Genomic DNA, 18,958 nt, shown 5'->3' on the forward strand with positions numbered 1-18,958 from the left:
ATGGCCTCGTAAGACGCCACCATCTTCCCCAGAACTCGAGTGCAGTGATGAACCGACACCCTCTTTGGCTTCAAAAGGTCCCTGACCAAATTCATGAGTTTCTGGGCCTTTTCTAGTGGAAGATAAACCCTCTTCTGGTCTGTATCCGGAATCATGCCTAAGAAAGGCAAACGAGTCGTTGGAACCAACTGTGACTTCGGAATATTGAGAATCCAGCCGTGCTGTTGCAACACCCTCAGGGAGAGTGATACGCTGTTCAGCAACTGGTCTCTCGATCTCGCTTTTATTAGGAGATCGTCAAAGTACGGGATAATTGTGACACCCTGCTTGCGCAGGAGCACCATCATTTCCGCCATGACCTTGGTGAAAATCCTCGGGCTGTGGAAAGCCCAAACGGCAACGTCTGAAATTGGTAATGACAATCCTGTACAGCAAATCTCAGGAACGCCTGATGAGGCGGATATATGGGGACATGAAGGTACGCATCCTTTATGTCCAGGGACACCATATAATCCCCCCTTTCCAGGCTGGCAATGACCGCTCTGAGCGATTCCATCTTGAACCTTTTTAAGTATGGGTTTAAGGTTTTAAATTCAAAATGGGTCTGACCGAACCGTCCGGTTTCGGGACTACAAACAGGGTTGAGTAATACCCCAACCCCTGCTGAAGCAGGGGGACCTTGACCACCACTTGTTGGAAGACACAATTTTTGAATTGCATTTAAAACTATCTCCCTCTCTGGGGGAGAGGCTGGTAGGGCAGATTTGAAAAACCGGCGCGGAGGCACCTGTTCGAATTCCAGCTTGTAACCCTGGGAAACAATTTCTATTGCCCAAGGATCCACCTGTGAGTGAACCCAGACGTGGCTGAAAAGTCGAAGACGTGCCCCCACTGGGGCGGACTCCCTCAGCGGAGCCCCAGCGTCATGCGGTGGATTTTGTAGAGGCCGGGGAGGACTTCTGCTCCTGGGAACTAGCTGTGGTTGGCAGCTTTTTCCCCCTGCCCTTACCTCTGGCAAGAAAGGAAGATCCCCGCACTCTCTTGGTTTTATGCGACCGAAAGGACTGCATCTGATAATGTGGCGCTTTCTTAGGCTGTGAGGAAACATAAGGCAAAAAAGTTGATTTACCTGCCGTAGCTGTGGAAACTAGGTCCGTGAGGGGTGTGGTTCATCAAATCGACAGTATCTAGGTCGACAATGTTTAGGTCGACCACTATAGGTCGACAGTCACTAGGTCGACATGGATGGAATGTCGACAGGGTTTCTAGGTCGACATGTGCTAGGTCGACAGGTCTAAAGGTCGACATGACAGTTTTGTTGTTGTTGTTTTCTTCGTAGAGTGACCGGGATCCCAAATTAGTGCACCGCGTCCCCTCGCATGGCTCTTTCGGGCATGGTGCCTTCGCTCGGCACACTTTACCGTTCCAATCGTAGTCCATGTGGATCGTTAAGTATGAAAAAATTCAAAAAAAGAAAAAAAAAATGTGAAAAACTCATGTCGACCTTTAGACCTGTCGACCTAGCACATGTCGACCTAGAAACCCTGTCGACCTTCCATCCATGTCGACCTAGTGACTGTCGACCTATAGTGGTCGACCTAAACATTGTCAACCTAGATACTGTCAATCTTCAGACCGGATCCCGTCCGTGAGACCTTCCCCAAACAATTCCTCACCCTTGTAAGGTAAAACCTCCATATGCCTCTTCGAGCCGGCATCACCCGTCCATTGTCGGGTCCATAGGGCTCGTCTAGCAGAAATCGCCATAGCGTTGGCTCTGGAACCTAGTAAGCCAACGTCTCTCTGAGTATCTCTCATATATAAGACAGCATCTTTAATATGACCCAGGGTCAATAAAATGGTCTCCTTATCCAGCGTATCCAAATCAGCAGATAAGGTATCTGTCCACGCTACTACAGCACTACAAACCCAAGCCGACGCTATCGCCGGTCTGAGTAAGGTACCCGTATGTGTGTAAATAGACTTCAAGGTAGTCTCCTGCCTGCGATCAGCAGGATCCTTGAGGGTTGCCGTATCTTGAGATGGCAGCGCTACCTTTTTGGATAAGCGCGTCAACGCTTTGTCCACCCTTGGTGAGGATTCCCACCGTATCCTGTCCTTAGTTGGGAAAGGATACGCCATAAGAATCCTTTTGGGAATCTGCAGTTTCTTGTCTGAGGATTCCCAAGCCTTTTCAAATAATTCGTTCAGCTCGTGAGATGGGGAAAAAGTTACCTCAGGTTTCTTTTCCTTATACATGCGCACCCTCGTGTCAGGGACAGAGGGTTCATCCGTGATATGCAACACCTCCTTTATTGCAATAATCATAATATAAATACTTTTAGCCAACTTTGGCTGCAACTTTGCATCATCGTAGTCGACACTGGAGTCAGAATCCGTGTCGGTATCAGTGTCTACTATTTGGGATAGTGGGCGCTTTTGAGACCCCGAAGGCCCCTGCGACATAGTGAAAGGCAGGGATTGACTCCCTGTACATTCCCTGGACCCAGCTTTGTCCAACCTTTTGTGCAATAAATTTACATTTGCATTTAAAACATTCCACATATCCAACCAGTCAGGTGTCGGCGTTGCCGACGGAGACACCACCCTCATTTGCTCCACCTCCTCCCTAGAAGAGCCTTCCGCTTCAGACATGCCGACACACGCGTACCGACACCCCACACACACACAGGGAATTCTCTAACTGGAGACAGTTCCCCCACAAGGCCCTTTGGAGAGACAGAGAGAGAGTATGCCAGCACACACCCAGCGCCAATGACCCTGGACAAAAATATACCCAGATAGCGCTTTTATTTCATATAAATATATCACTGCGCCAAATTATGTGCCCCCCCCCCCCCATTCTTTAAAACCCTCTGTCACCGTGTTCAGCAGGGGAGAGTCCGGGGAGCCAGCTTCCAGTGGTGTGCTGTGGAGAAAATGGCGCTGGTGAGTGCTGAGGATCAGCTCCGCCTCCTCAGCGGCGGGCTTCAGTCCCACTTGAATTCGTTTAAAAACTGGCGGTGATCTCAAATATACAGTGCAGAGCCTATATATGTACTGTTTTTGCCAGACCAGAGGTTTAAATTGCTGCCCAGGTTTAAATTGCTGCCCTGCACCCTTACAGTGCCTGCCGTGTGTGTGTTATGTGGGAGCAATTGCGCTGCGCGTTACCGCTGCGCGTTACCTCAGTGAAGATCTGAAGTCTTCTGCCGCCTCTGAAGTCTTCTGTATCTTCTCATACTCACCCAGCTTCTATCTTCCGGCTCTGTGAGGAGGACGGCGGCGATGCTCCTGGACGAACTGCTAGGAGAAACCTGCGTTCCGACTCCCTCTGGAGCTAATGGTGTCCAGTAGCCTAAGAAGCAGAGCCTAGCATTGAAGTAGGTCTGCTTCTCTCCCCTCAGTCCCACGATGCAGGCAGCCTGTTGCCAGCAGGCTCCCTGAAAATAAAAAACCTAACAAAATACTTTCTTTCAGGGAAACTCAGGAGAGCTCCCTGTAATGCACCCAGTCTCCTCTGGGCACAGTATCAAACGGAGGTCTGGAGGAGGGGCATAGAGGGAGGAGCCAGTGCACACCCATATCTAAAGTTCTTTTTAGTGCCCATGTCTCCTGCGGAGCCCGTCTATCCCCATGGTGCTTACGGAGTCCCCAGCATCCTCTAGGACGTAAGAGAAATGTTCATCTAAAACTAGGGGACATATTTACTAAAGTGCGGGTTTATAGAAGTGGAGATGTTGACCATAGCATTCAATCAGGTTTCCAAGTTCCAGTTCAATCAGGTGATTGGAATTTTGGAGTCAGGTTCAGTCATCAGATAAAGTGGAATCTTCCCACTTACTGGATGTGGTCAGGGCTTTAAAGATGTACAGTATATCAATAGGCCACTTGCCTGCAGGAAAACCTGCCTGATCCTTCACAGAGTGATTGGCCAACATCAAAACAAACTAAAGGGGAAATTCAATTAGCTGCAGTCATTTACCGTAGGCTAAATTTATCCCCAGGAGCTATCCAATTAGGACCGAAGTCAACCCACATCATTGCACTCTGGCCCTCATTCAGGTTAGATTGCATAAGCAATCAAACAAGCAGTTTGCTAATAATTGGGACAATGCACACACGCAGGACTTGTTCTGCGCACGTGCAGAACTGGTCCTGCGATTGCATCACAGTAATACAAATGCCTCTGCCTGATTGACAGGCAGAGGCTTCTGGGGAGAGGGATGGAGGTGGGGGCAGCCAGCGTTGCTCAAAACAGGGGAACGTGTCGCCACCCACCATTGTCTGGGTGTGGCGAGGCCAAGCACTGCTTAGCATAATGGATCTTTGCTGAATGAGGGCCTTTAAGAGTATTTCTTTTTGAGTCTAAGCAGTTCTGAAAAGACATACACGATAATTAGCCTGTTATCGGGTGCAAACAGTGGGTTAACACAGGTACGGAACTTTTCCCAGAATCTGTGAGTTAGCGCCGGATAGCAGATACTTTATCGGGCGAGAATAAAGGTCTGTAATTAATAGCCCCAGGCGTTAAAGCCAGAGGCTACCACCTTTATTCTCCGGGGGGATAACTGCATTCTCCCTATAGCTAGCTTGATCACTTTTTTTTATTCATTACATCGGAATAGGGAAACCTGTCCCTAAGGCTCTACAAGTGTCCAAGGATGCCAGTTTTGGGAGAAATGTGATCATCATTCCCAACAGAGGGGGGAGTTTGGAAATGTCCTCAAGGTCTCAGCGCCCCATGCGGACTGATGAGAATAAGGAGATTTATGGTAGACTTACCATTGTTAAATCTCTTTCTGCGCGGTACATTGGTTCCACAGGGAAAACATTGGGGTGTAGAGATGGATCTTGACCCAGGCACCAACAGGCTAAAGCTTTAGACTGTCCCAGGATGCATTGTGGGGCCTCCTCTATAACCCCGCCTCCAGGCACTGTGAGATCATTTTCGTTAACCAGCCCAATGCAGGAGCAGGTAAAAGAGAAGGTAGATGTTAGTCACATAGAACAACGTTCTCACGACAGTAGGAGGAAGTAGCAGCTAATGCCATACAAACCCATAGAAGCTAAGTGCATTAGGGTGGGCGCCCTGTGGAACCAATGCACCTCGCAGAAAGAGATTTAACAATGGTAAGTCTACCATAAATCTCCTTTTTTGCAGCGGGGTACATTGGTTTCCACAGGGAAAACATTGGGATGTCCTAAAGCAGTTCCTCATGGAAGGAGACGTGCCGTAGCGGGTATGAGAACACGGTGCCCAAAGGAAGCATCCTGGGAGGCGGAAGTATCAAATGCATAGAACCTAATGAACATATTCACTGAGGACCACATAGCCGCTTTGCATAATTGTTCAGTGGACGCGCCTCGGCGGGCCGCCCAAGAAGGTCCAACAGACAGAGTAGAATGGGCTTTAATCGCAGCAGGAGCTGGAAGACCAGCCTGTGCATATGCTTGTGCAATCACCATTCTAATCCATCTGGCCAATGTTTGCTTGTTCGCAGGCCAGCCACGTCTGTGAAAACCAAAAAGGACAAGCAGGGTATCTGACTTCCTAATAGAAGCAGTCCTCTCCACGTAAATACGGAGAGCCCGTACCACATCCAAAGACCACTCTTTGGAGGACAAACCAGAAGAGATGAAGGCCGGAACCATAATCTCTTGGTTAAGGTGAAAAGATGACACCACCTTAGGCAAATAACCAGGGCGAGTTCTAAAAACTGCCCAGTCACGATGAAATATCAGGAAGGGTGGACGACAAAACAAAGCACCTAGGTTTGACACCCTCCTAGCAGAGGCAATAGCCAGTAGGAACAGGACCTTGGCCGTGAGCCATTTAAGGTCCACTGACTCAAGAGGTTCAAATGGAGACTCTTGAAGGGCATTCAGGACAACAGACAGATCCCATGGAGCCACAGGCGGGACATAGGGAGGCTGAATTCGTAAAACGCCCTGATTGAAAGTATGAACGTCAGGAATAGACGCAATTTTTCTCTGAAACCACACCGACTAGGCAGAGATATGAACCTTGAGGGAGGTCAGACGAAGGCCTAAATCCAGGCCTTGTTGTAGAAAAGCCAAAAGTCTGGAAGTACTGAATTTGTAAGCATCGTAATTCTTAGCAGCATACCAGGTGAAGTAAGAATTCCAGACCCTGTAAAAAATCTGCGCAGATGCCGGTTTGCGGGCCTTCAGCATAGTGTGGATAACCGCCTTGGAGAATCCTTTGGCCCATAGGAGTGAAGCTTCAAGAGCCACACCGTCAAATCGAGTCTGGCCAGGTCCGGGTAAAGGGCCCTGAACGAGGTGGTCTGGGCATTGAGGAAGTAGAAGAGGACGCTCTATCTACAGACCCTGCAGGTCTGAGAACCAATGCTGTCCTGGCCACGCTGGAGCGACTAGAAGTAGTATTCTTCCTTTTTGTTTGAACTTCCGCAGTACCCTGGGCAGGAGTGACACTGGAGGAAACACGTATGGCAGCCGAAAGTTCCATGGAATTGCCAGTGCGTCCACGAACGCTGCTTGAGGATCCCTAGTTCTTGATCCGAAGACCGGAACTTTGCGATTGTGTTAAGATGCCATCAGGTCTACATGTGGTAGGCCCTAATTGTCCACTAGGAGTTGAAAGACTTTCTGATGAAGACTCCACTCTCCGGCGTGCACGTCCTGACGAGTGAGGAAATCCGCTTCCCAGTTGAGGACTCCCGGAATGAACACTGACGATATTGCTGGCAGATGGCGTGCCGCCCAACTAAGGATTTTTGACACTTCCATCATTGCCATGTGGCTTCGTGTGCCGCCCTGATGGTTTATGTATGCCACCATGGTGGCGTTGTCTGACCGTACTTGAACAGGCCTGTTCTGTATCAAAGGCAGGGCGAGAGACAAAGCATTGAACACTGCCCGCAATTTCATAATGTTTATCGGGAGGAGTGATTCCTCCATGGTCCACCTACCCTGGATAGAGTGTTGCTCCAACACCACGCCCCAGCCCCTCAGACTGGCATCCGTAGTCATAATGATTGGAATTGTATTATTAGTTCCTTAAAGTTTTTTCACCACTGTCAGGTGTGTCCTGCAGACTACCCTTTAACAGTATACCTTCCTATTGGTATACAAGATAGACCCCAGCTCAGGTGAATGTCAGGTGTACCCTGCGGGTCACCTTTACCATAGGAGTGGTGAGTGCCTATGTTCCCTCTGAGGCAGGGTGTCAGATGGTACTGGCAGTGTATGATCAGTGCGGCGTCCCGCCTGTCATCAAGCCTCTGTGTGTAGCGCTGAGGTGTGGGATAGTAGGCTGTGTATCCTTACACTTACCGCCGGGGGCAGGTATTGTGCCTGCCGCCGGTGAGCCGCGTCTCTGCTTTCCCCACCTCAGGCTGTCCGTCCTCGGTGTCCTCTGTCTCCTTCGCTACGTGCGCTGCCCAGCGGCCGCCGGTCTCCTCCGTCTCCTCCTTGTCTGTGTCCCGTCCTGCTGTTTCCGGGTTCGCGCGTCACGTTCAGTGTCACGTGAGCGCTCTGTTTGTGCACAGTTGAAAGTGCCGTATTCCCTTCTCCGGCCGGAGAGGGGAATCTGTGAATCTATGAGTGAGTGTGGTATCAATGAATCCCAACGCGTTTCAGCACGGATGCCTTTGTCTAGGGTTACATGCACATGTTCCTACAGCCATTATATAATACAATCGCTGTAGTGATAGGTCAATTTTGATTGTCCTTGATTGCCACCCTCCAATGTGATTGGAGGTGGTTCAGTCTCCACTTGTCAATCACTTCCATCATGTCATCTGTGTTTTTTGTGTTTCCTCTTATTACTACTACAGATCTCAGTTCTGAAAATGATTCCAATATCAGTGTTCATTATTGTTTTTAGTGATGTATAATGTGCCCATCCGTAGTCAGTAGGACCCAGTTGGGGATCCAGAAGGGACGGCCCCTGCTCAACTGCTGGTCCTGTACCCACCAGGTCAGTGACAGACGAACCTCCGGAGTCAAGGAGATCATGTGAGGTAGGCTGTCCCACTTGGAAAGGATTAACCTCTGCAGAGGTTGAAATTGAGCGTCGAACGCCGACACCATGAGGCCTAGTACTTGCATTGCCATGTGTGTCGACACTCTTGGGCGAGAGAGGAAGTATCTGATCCTGTCCCGAAGTTTCAGGACCTTCTCTGGAGATGAAAACAGCCGTTGACGGTGTGTGTCCAGCAGTGCCCCCAGGTGCACCATGCTCTGAGCAGGGACCAGCGAGGACTTCTTCTAGTTGATGAGCCACCCGTGGGCTTGTAGGAAGTTTACCGTCAGTTGTAGATGATTGAGGAGGACAACGTGGGAGTTCACCAGAATCAGCAAGTCGTCCAGATACGGCAGGATCCTGACTCCCTGGCAACGGAGATGAGCCGTCATCACGGCCATAATCTTGGTGAAGATCCGAGTGGCCGTGGCCAGTCCAAATGGCAGAGCCTGGAATTGATAGTGAAGCCTGCCAATAACAAACCGCAGCTATTGCTGATGCGATATGGCAATAGGTATATGCAGGTAAGCATCTTGTATATCCAGGGATATCATATAGTCTCCGGGTTTCATGGCCAGCACAATTGAGTGCAGTGTTTCCATACGGAACTTGGATACTCTCACAAACTTGTTCAGTGATTTGAGGTTAAGTATAGGCCGGAAAGACCCATTTGGTTTCGGAACTATAAACAGGGTCGAGTAGTATCCTCTGCCCCTCTGGGACAGAGGTACCGGCACTACCACTCCTGTATCCAGGAGGGAACGCACAACCAGTTGTAGAGCTTGCGCCTTCAACGGATCTGAAGGGATAAGCATTGTGCAGAACTGGCGAGGGGGACATCTCTTGAAAGAGACTGCGTACCCGTGAGAGACAACTTCTCGCACCCATGTGTCAGAAGTGGTCTTCAACCAGACCTGGGTGAATCGCATTAGTCGGCCTCCCACCCAGGGGTCCCCCAGGGGGAGGCCCGCCCCGTCATGAAGCAGGCTTGTCGTGTTTAGAAGCTGGCTGACGGGCGGCCCAGGATTCTTTTGCCTTGGGCTTGGTGGTTTTGGGAGCACGAGATTGTCTCGGGAATGCCTGACCTCTTGCTTTCCCTTGAGGCCGAAAGGAGCGAAAAGTGGTACCTTCTGTGCAGAAGGATTAGTATTCGAGAGAAATAGAGTCTTAGCAGCCGCTAAGTCAGTCACAATCTTATTGAGATCTTCCACAAATAGGATGTCTCCCTTAAAAGGGAGTACCTCCAAGGGCTTTTTGGAGTCCAGGTCCACCTTCCACGACCTCAACCACAGAATACGGCGAGCCAGGATGGACATAGTCGATGCCTTGGCCGCTAACATACCTGCCTCAAAGGACGCCTCCTGAATGTAATAGGCGGTGGTGGTAATGTGAGACAAGTACTGTCTGGCAATCAGTAGCAGCTCTTGCCACGGGCAAGCAGGACTTTTGCCCGGGGCACCGCTGTCCCACGGGCGCCGCCGTGGCAAGAGCCGCTACTGTGTCCAGATGGCGGCGGCGATGGTTAGGAAAAGGTCCTCTCCGCGAAGGGAAACTAGACACGCAGTGAGGTAGCGTCTAGTTTCCCTTCGGGGAGAGGACCTTTCCCTGCTACTGGAGCCTGCCGTGCGGTGCGCCTGACGTCATCGCGCACCGCACGGCAGTTTAGGACAGTCATAGACGCTAGGGGTCATAATTGACCTCTAGTGTCTATGCGCTCCTATGGATCCGAGGAGTGGCGCCGGCAGCAGTGGTAGGGAAACAGGAACGGGGCTGGTGAGTATTCTTGATTTTTATTTTTATTTTTTACTAGGGGCACAGGAATGGGGGCAAAAGTAATGGGGGCACAACAGCTACTGGGGGCACAACAGCTACTGGGGGCAAAACTAATGGGGGCACAACAGCTACTGGGGCAAAACTAATGGGGGCACAACAGCTACTGGGGGCAAAACTAATGGGGGCACAACAGCTACTGGGGGCAAAACTAATGGGGGCACAACAGCTACTGGGGGCAAAACTAATGGGGGCACAACAGCTACTGGGTGCACAACAGCTACTGGGGGCAAAACTAATGGGGGCACAACAGCTACTGGGGGCAAAACTAATGAGGGCGCAGTATTGGGGGCACAGCTGTAGGGAGCCCAACAACTAATGGGGGCACAACTAATGAGGGCACAGTACTGGGGGCACAGCTGTAGGGGGTGCAACAGCTACTGGGGCACAACTACTGAGGGCGCAGTACTGGGCGCACAGCTGCAAGGGGCACAGCTACTGGGGGCACAACAGCTACTGGGGACAACTACTGAGGGTGCAGTACTGGGGGCACAACAGCTACTCGGGGCAAAACTACAGGGAGCAAAACTGACCACGCCCCTTCCCTATGAAGCCACGCCCCTATTTTTGATGCGCGCCTGCGGCGCACACTGACTCTGTTTCACCTATGGGGGAAGGGGGGGCGCGCGCCAAAAGAAACTTTCGCCCTGGGAGCCACAAGGTCTAGAACCGCCCCTGCTGGAAATGTCAGATATATCCTGAGGCAGCTCTTCCTCTAATGCCTCACCCTTGCTTCAATTCCTTTTGCAGCCCAAGAGGCTGCTATAGTGGGTCTATGTACAGCACATGTAAGGGAGTAAATAGGCTTCAGGCAACCCTCCAAACGCTTATCTGTCGGTTCCTTCAGTGAGGTGACAGGCAGAGTAGATGACACCAAGAGACAAGTGACATGGGAATCCACTGGTGGTGAATTTTCCCACTTGTTACACAACACAACTCAGAAGGGAGAAGAGAACGAGCTACCATCTTTTAAGAAAGGGAGAATTTCTTTCCTGGCGAAGACCAGGGTTCTTGACGTATGTCTACTAAATGGTCAGAATGCGGTAATAATATTTTAGTTACCTTCTGAAGTTTAAACTTGTCAGGTTTCTTAGACACAGTAGTGGGATCCACATTATCATCTATTTGTAGGATTTGTTTAATAGCAACCACTAGGTCAGGGACATCAACCTGAGTTGTAGATTCGTCAGAAGCAGCTGTATCAGTGTCTGACGGGTCAGTATACTCCCCATCCTCATCGGAAGAATCTTCAAATAGATTAGTGGATTGTGAGGAGGAAGTGGCCCGCTTAGTTTCCCCCTTGACACCAGAGTGACTTGGGGTAGGTGCATGTCTAACCAAAGATTGATTCAATTGCTGCAACTGGGTAGACAAATGAACCGCCCAAGGGACAATAGGTGGCTGCAACGGCACAGGAGGTCCAATAGGCGTGTCACAAGTGTATTGAGCATAGTGGAGAACGCCGCCCAAGGTGGCTCCTGATTGGTTACAGGAGCTGCGGACTGACTGGGAGATTTATGGCACATATTAAACAGACCATCATACAAAACTTCCCCCTCAGGCAAATCCCTGGCGCATGCGCTGCATGATACAGCAGCGTCCGTGGATTTCCCACCCATTGTGACAGACATTTTAGTGAATGTAACCGCAGAGGGTATGACTACGATACAGCCAGACAGAGTACACTACCTGCGAATAAATCCCCTAGTATGTGACAGCGTACACAGTACACAACACCAGCGTCTAAAACCGGTACTATGTGACTGCGCACACAGTACACAACACCAGCAAATAAATCCTGTAGTATGTGACCGAGTACACAATAGAATACACTGGACGGTAAATATTGTGCAACACTATATATGAGACCCTGATGCACCTAGTCCCTTAGGGTACAGAATACAGTGATAGATACGCTGAAAGTGAAATCCACACAGCAGATACAGGCACACACAGTCACATTGACAATGCAGATAATTATTTTAGTAAGACAATAAAACTGCACTAGACTAGTATATGTATATATATATATAACAATGCCCGGTCCGAGACCGGATGTATATATACCAGAATACTCGTACAATATATTCTGGCACAGGTACACTTGTTCTTAACTAACTCAGTCTTAACACTGACATGTAGAATACTTAAGTGTCTGTAAAATCACGGCGCTGATGTACAGGCGGATATACAGGGGAGACCTTGCCCTGCAGTCCCAGAGACCAGTCGCAGCTAATCATAGAAGATGGCGCCCAGCGTCTCAGTCAGGGAGTGAGGGATAGTGTGAGGCAGCTCCAGGGTGGGAACACCAGCAGTAGATGGCGCCCGGAGCTGGGGGAGGGGCTACAGGTCAAGCGCCTTCTCCCTTATGCTGGTCCTCACCACCTGGTACTATGGAGTCTTAATAAAGTGGATATTAATATATCCGACCTGTACTCCTATGCCCTGGTGGATATAGTGGCCTCCCTGCTCTGTTACAGTGTCCACGCCAGCGTCGCAGTTCATCTTCTTAGACTCGAACGCAGTTTAATGGCGGGTCCCGACTGGGGGACCCTCTTACTTTCTCCCTTCTGTAGCAGCCACGCGAATCAGGAGGGAGTCTGCGACCGTGTGCCTAGAGCCGGAGCGTCTCCGTTGCAAGTACCCGGGAACAGAGCCAGCGGGAGTATGCAACGCCGCTGGGAAGGTGATGGAGCCGCAGCACAGAAAGTCACTCTGACATGTAAGTGCTGCGACCCTTGAAGTCTTTTAAAAGCTTTTTCAGGGCTGCTCAGTGCAGCCCCCCTGTTAAGTGACCTGCTTCTGCACCCACCAACTCGAAATTGAGCTCACAGTGCCTGGAGCCGGGGTTATAGAGGAGGCCCCACAATGCATCCTGGGACAGTCTAAAGCTTTAGCCTGTTGGTGCCTGGATCAAGATCCATCTCTACACCCCGATGTTTTCCCTGTGGAAACCAATGTACCCCGCTGCAGAAATAAGATTTTTCTCTGAATCCATTGAGAAACAATGAGCATCCTGCCTTTCACGATCAAGTTGACCTGTGATATTTTATTGGGGAAGGTTGTGCATTTTTTTTTCTCCCCTTGTATTGAGTTCTGTAGGATCTCCGAAACGGAGATCCTACAGAAGGGGGAAAACTTGAGAAGTTTCATTGACGTACCAGTGTCCTAAATTAGGTGGCGTATCCCGTGTTCTTTAAAGGATTTAGAGAACAGGATTTACCATGCAAACAAAACTCACGTTCTATGATAAATATCTTTAAAAAGCTGTGATTCTAGAGAAATGTCACATCGCCAAGTGTGCAGAGAACTGTGTCTCCATCTATCTGGTCTAGCCCAATGATTTCACTGGTCATTATTTCCACAGAAGGTAGAATGGCATCAGTGCCAGGGTATGACAGATATACCTCGCTGTAACACAATTACATTAGGCAGACCATGTACCTAAGCAGCAGGATAGGATGCGCCACAGCGAGTTTGCGACAAGCCATGTTGGCATCTGACATTCGACTCTCCTTGCAGTCACTGGTATCAGCCAGAAGTGTAATGAAACGGTGTATGAGACCATCCATCTGAAAGGACAACAAACGTGTTATTCAGCTGTGAGCTCAGAACAGAGATAAAGCACAGAAACAAATACAGTGACTGCACTGAGGAGGCAGTGACAAGGAGACAACGTTTGTGCTTCGCAGGGAAAAGCAGCATAATGGAGACATATGATCACTATCAATCTCTACTTGACATAGTGATAAAACATCAACTAGAGCAGGCCTGGCCAACCTGTGGCTCTCCAGCTGTTGCAAAACTACAAGTCCCATCATGCCTTGCCACAGTTTTGCTATTAGGGAATGCTAAAACTGTAGCAGGGCATGCTGGGATGTGTAGTTTTGCAACATCTGGAGAGCCACAGGTTGGCCAGGCCTGAACTAGAGAGATCAAATGAAATAATTTAAAACTGGAACAAACCCTATGAACGTTGCATGCACATATTTTGTGTATGGAGGTTACATATAGATCCTTTACACATAATGCAATCTCTGCATGTGTCTGCAAACCTTGATGCTAGCTGCTATATCCGGGATAAAGCATCCTTTGCGGAACCCATCATCTGCATATAGAAGCATGCACAAAACTACCCTTTAAAATGCAGCTGTTCACGTCAATTTTCTCGTATGCAAACGTAGAATACTGTGTTAAAAATTGTCATGGAAAGATTTTATTTCTTCACCGGCTACATAACTGACCACAGGTTTAATTGCTGTACTTCCATGAGTATTGGCTATCTGAGCAGCCTGGAGGATGAGTACAGCTAAAACTGATTAGCAGAAGCACCACACTGTTATGCACACAGCCAAATAAAGAGGTCTGTAAGTACATTAGCTTCTACCAGTGGGTAATCATTATCACTTTCCTTACCATTCATCTTACCAGAGTATAGTGTATTCTTTGCTTATTTTGTTTTTCTATATAAATGTCTACGAGCAGCAACATTGGAATAAAGTTGAACTCAAAAGAAGCAAAACAATTCCATAAACACCAATTTATTTACCCAAAGGTATCTATAAGGGGATCCGGTCTGAAGATCGACACTGTCTAGGTCGACAATGTTTAGGTCGACCACTATATGTCAACAGTCACTAGGTCGACAGGGTTTCTAGGTCGACAGGTCAAAAGGTCGACATGAGTTGTTCTTGTTTTTTTGAACTTTTTCATACTTAACGATCCACGTGGACTACGATTGGAACGGTAATCTGCCCGAAGCATGGCGAGTGAAGCGAGCCATGTGAGAGGATACGGTGCACTAATTGGGGTTCCCGGTCACTCTACGAAGAAAACAACAAAAAGAAAAAAAACCTCATGTCGACCTTTTGACCTGTCGACCTAAACATTGTCGACCTAGACAGTGTCGATCTTCAGACCTAGCACGTCGACCTAGAAACCCTGTCGACCTTCCAACCCTGTCGACCTATTGACTGTCGACCTAGACACTGTCGATCTAATGATCCACACCCATCTATAAGTGTGTACACACGGTGCGATGTGCATAGCACCCGACACTACTATGCGATGTGGCCGGAGCCCGGCACCACCGATACAATCAACGTTGGGCTGCCTGCAGTCTGGTTTTTCTTGTGATGTCGATGCAGCGGGACCGCGCATCAGCATCACAAGCTGTATACACACGGTGCGTTATGCACCATATTTTCCTGCGATATGGACTATATAGTCCATATCGCAAGGAAATCGCACTGTGTGTACCCCGATCATGATACCTGATTTCAAAGCTTCCCAATAACACAGAAAAAGAAAAGAGCAGGATTTCCATACCTTGCAGGTATTGCTGTCTGTGGCCCCTTCGCTTGTCAGCAAGATTTCAGGCACTGGAGAAATCCGTTCTGGTAGCTGCAGATAAAGCTGCAGAAGGAAGTCCCGGCAATGTTTCCCCAAAGGACTAAAGAGATAAAAAACAGATTTAGTGGATTTATGCTGGCTTATCAGATCATACACTTAATATCTGAAATTCTACAGGTAACAAATAGATTTCCTCAACTCAACAATCCAAAGTAAAGAGGATTTTCATACTTTGTCCTCAGGAGGAAAGGTGCTGGAAGAAGTACAGATTACCCACCTGAGGCTGCACAAACTCCTTGCTCCTCCTCAGTACTCAACTAGTACTGAAAGGAAACAGAAGCAGCAGCAGAGCAGAAATAGAGAGACATGTATTTCCAGACTGCTGGGTCAGTCTATAACCAGCCTCGGATAGAAGGATTTAACAGAAGTACAGAAATAATCTTTTCCCCATTAGCAGTAGGAGGACACAGACATTGTACTGTCCTACATGAGCCCTCAATGAGGAATAAGAAGGAATAAGAAGCAGCCTAAAGCACCCTCCTATCAAAGGCAGCCTCCATAAGACCCAGATGGTCGCTGATCAAATTGGTCTGCAGACACCCCATGTCCAACCTTCTTGGCTTACCAGACTGCCAATTTGATCTAGGGAAGAGTCACAGCATCTATTCCTATGCCCATGAAGAGGACAAACTAGTTGTCCAAACAATGGCAATTCTGACTCCTAGATGGGTAGGTCCGTCAAAATAGCAACATACTGTATCAGAAAGAGATAAACTGCTTCTTTGGTGTTACAATAATACCATTCACAGTACACCAGGAAGGATGGCTTAACACTAATATCTAGTAGCTTCACCAGCCAGATCTAAAAACACAAGTAGCAGAAATCTGCACATTGTGAGGCCTCAGAGCCAAGCCTTTTCATTACCCTACTTAAAATACCCATAAGAGACACTGGTTGAAGGATTCTTTCAAAGAATCATAGCTTTAAAAGCAATACTGTCAAAGCAAGTTTTGTCAGGCCCTGTATAGAAATGGAGTCCTGATACAACTTTGGCTGATGATGGGGTTGACCTGATCTGAATACCAGAACTATCTGTATAACTCCTGAGTGAAGAACAGCTCACACTCCCCTTTCACATTACAATCTTCAGGGGTATCAGTGATGTCGGGAGAAACAGGCAAACATACTGCATAGACCATATAACCTTTCAATGCTTGATGAGAAGTGTTCCCTACATTCACTGCCTGTAAGGGGGGAATACCCCCGAAAAATCCATCACTTCCCTGTGGGCCCCCAGTCGCCAGGTGAAATAGCAGTGGTTTTCCATGGTGTTTTCTCCCCCTAGGACTGCCATTAGCGCAATGGATAGGGGCTGGAGTCGGGCCAAGGTGAGGGGCTGCAGCACCCCGTAGTAGGAAGGGAGGAATTGCTGCTGGTCCCTCCCCTAAAATAACTATTTCCACCAGAATTTCCCCACAAACTTCAGGATGAGACCACTCCTATGAGTTATGATGTTAGAGACTCAAGAAGTTCACCTCCCAGTAGTTCAGTCCTGGCATTTAGGTCTCACTGCAGAATGCAAAAAGCTTCACTCTTGGCATGTGGCAATGAGTGTCCCCCTGATGATTCCATTATGGCATTGTCTGTATGGACCACCCAGCCCTTGAGGAGAAATGTCCATTTACTCAGGGCCAAACATAAGGTCATGAATTTCATGGCAATCATTGGTCAGATGGATTTCTGAGTAAACCAGGTACACTTTGTGTACACTAGTACAGGAGAATGGCATTCACACAAACTAAACCCGTCACACACTAGAACTAAGAAGAGTCTTTCTACCATTCGATAGGATGATCCAAAACACCCTATGAGATATTTGAAAATAATTCTAAAGGCGCCTGAGAAATCAGCTTCATGAGCAAAGAAGTGCATTTTAATGGAGTTTATTTCGAAATGCACCTATAACGCCTGTTTTACAATCAAGACTGGAGCCTCTCAGACATAATCGTGCAGAACTGGATGACAGTGTGCTATCTGGTCTAACGTTATAAGCTCCAGAAAAGAGCAAACCTTTTCCTAGGAAATGACCACTATCTGAAGTGATGTTTTGAAAAAGAAGCCTAGTGAACACTGTGCAAGTCTAATATGACCATGCAAACTGGAGCCAGTTTACTACTAGTGCAACTTCATGAGCTGGAGAGCAAGCTTAATATAAATCACTATAACCCTTCAAATGGGCCTTTACCAGGACATAAAGCAGAAGATTCTTCTTTGGAGCTTTTGATAGGCCAAAAGAGGTGGTCTGAAACTAGATGTGCATTACCTAGTAGACAAAGCACCAATGGTCCTTAGGTATAAGAATGTAATAAAAGGTACGGGGGAACCAAAGTGTGTAGAGTAAAACTCAGTTCCCGCTTGTGATCTGGGACAGTGTAGATAATTGCCATCCTTGCATGGACAAATGGAATGCAATCCTGGTCTCCAATTCTCTGGGCACTCAGAAGATTAAAAAGAATTATACGAGAACAGCTGTGAAAAAATAAGATTTTACTCACCAGTAAATTTATTTCTCGTAGTCCGTAGTGGATGCTGGGAACTCCGTAAGGACCATAGGGAATAGACAGGCTCCGCAGGAGACTGGGCACTCTAAAAGAAAGATTAGGTACTATCTGGTGTGCACTGGCTCCTCCCACTATGACCCTCCTCCAGACCTCAGTTAGGATACTGTGCCCGGAAGAGCTGACACAATAAGGAAGGATTTTGAATCCCGGGTAAGACTCATACCAGCCACACCAATCACACCGTATAACTCGTGATACTATACCCAGCTAACAGTATGAAATATAACTGAGCCTCTCAACAGATGGCTCAACAATAACCCTTAGTTAGGCAATAACTACATACAAGTATTGCAGACAATCCGCACTTGGGATGGGCGCCCAGCATCCACTACGGACTACGAGAAATAGATTTACCGGTGAGTAAAATCTTATTTTCTCTGACGTCCTAGTGGATGCTGGGAACTCCGTAAGGACCATGGGGATTATACCAAAGCTCCCAAACGGGCGGGAGAGTGCGGATGACTCTGCAGCACCGAATGAGAGAACTCAAGGTCCTCCTCAGCCAGGGTATCAAATTTGTAGAATTTAGCAAACGTGTTTGCCCCTGACCAAGTTGCAGCTCTGCAAAGTTGTAAAGCCGAGACCCCTCGGGCAGCCGCCCAAGATGAGCCCACTTTCCTCGTGGAATGGGTGTCAAAGTCAGAAAAATATCTCTATGCACACTACCATATTTGCACCTCACACAGGTCCGTGCTGCGCATGCGTACGCTCTCCCGTGCGTGCGCATACTCACAGTCGCGGGCACCCGCAGGCGCACGGTATGCGTATTTACGGTAGAGTTTATGTGATCGTAGCGTGCGACTCAATCGTTACATATTTTCAGTAATAATGTATTTTGTAGATCATGGTCCCTTTGATAGATTCTGAAAGTTTAGTTAACATAGCATGTTCCTGAACAGAGAGATCCCTCTTTGTATTGTACGAAGGGTCTAACAGGGGTCATACAGTGGTGTTTGGTACCCATCGGAAGAGTATTTAAATAGCAATATTCCGGTGTTGGTTTGGAGCAGATTAATCGCTCGTGCGAATAGTTATGGACATAAGAAGTTTATGTCCATTTACTATTATTTGTTCTTATTTAGTCATGCGGCGGGAAACTCAGTATCCCACCCACCTGAACAGTTGGAAACAGTCACAACCCAC

General features: G+C 48.2%; 1 protein-coding gene across 6 annotated transcripts in view; it reads right to left on the reverse strand.

The window, feature by feature from the left end:
• The window catches only part of INTS1 (integrator complex subunit 1), a 324,003-nt gene that overhangs the window by 58,591 nt on the left and 246,454 nt on the right, over positions 1 to 18,958 (reverse strand). For all 6 annotated transcript variants that reach the window (XM_063934591.1, XM_063934592.1, XM_063934589.1 and 3 more), the window contains 2 exons: positions 15,170 to 15,293; positions 13,286 to 13,413 (listed from right to left, as the gene is read on the reverse strand). In XM_063934591.1, the coding sequence (XP_063790661.1) occupies positions 13,286 to 13,413; positions 15,170 to 15,293 (252 nt within the window). The remainder of the gene's footprint in view (positions 1 to 13,285; positions 13,414 to 15,169; positions 15,294 to 18,958) is intronic.

Source organism: Pseudophryne corroboree, chromosome 7, assembly GCF_028390025.1.
Source record: "Pseudophryne corroboree isolate aPseCor3 chromosome 7, aPseCor3.hap2, whole genome shotgun sequence".
NCBI lineage: Eukaryota > Metazoa > Chordata > Amphibia > Anura > Myobatrachidae > Pseudophryne > Pseudophryne corroboree.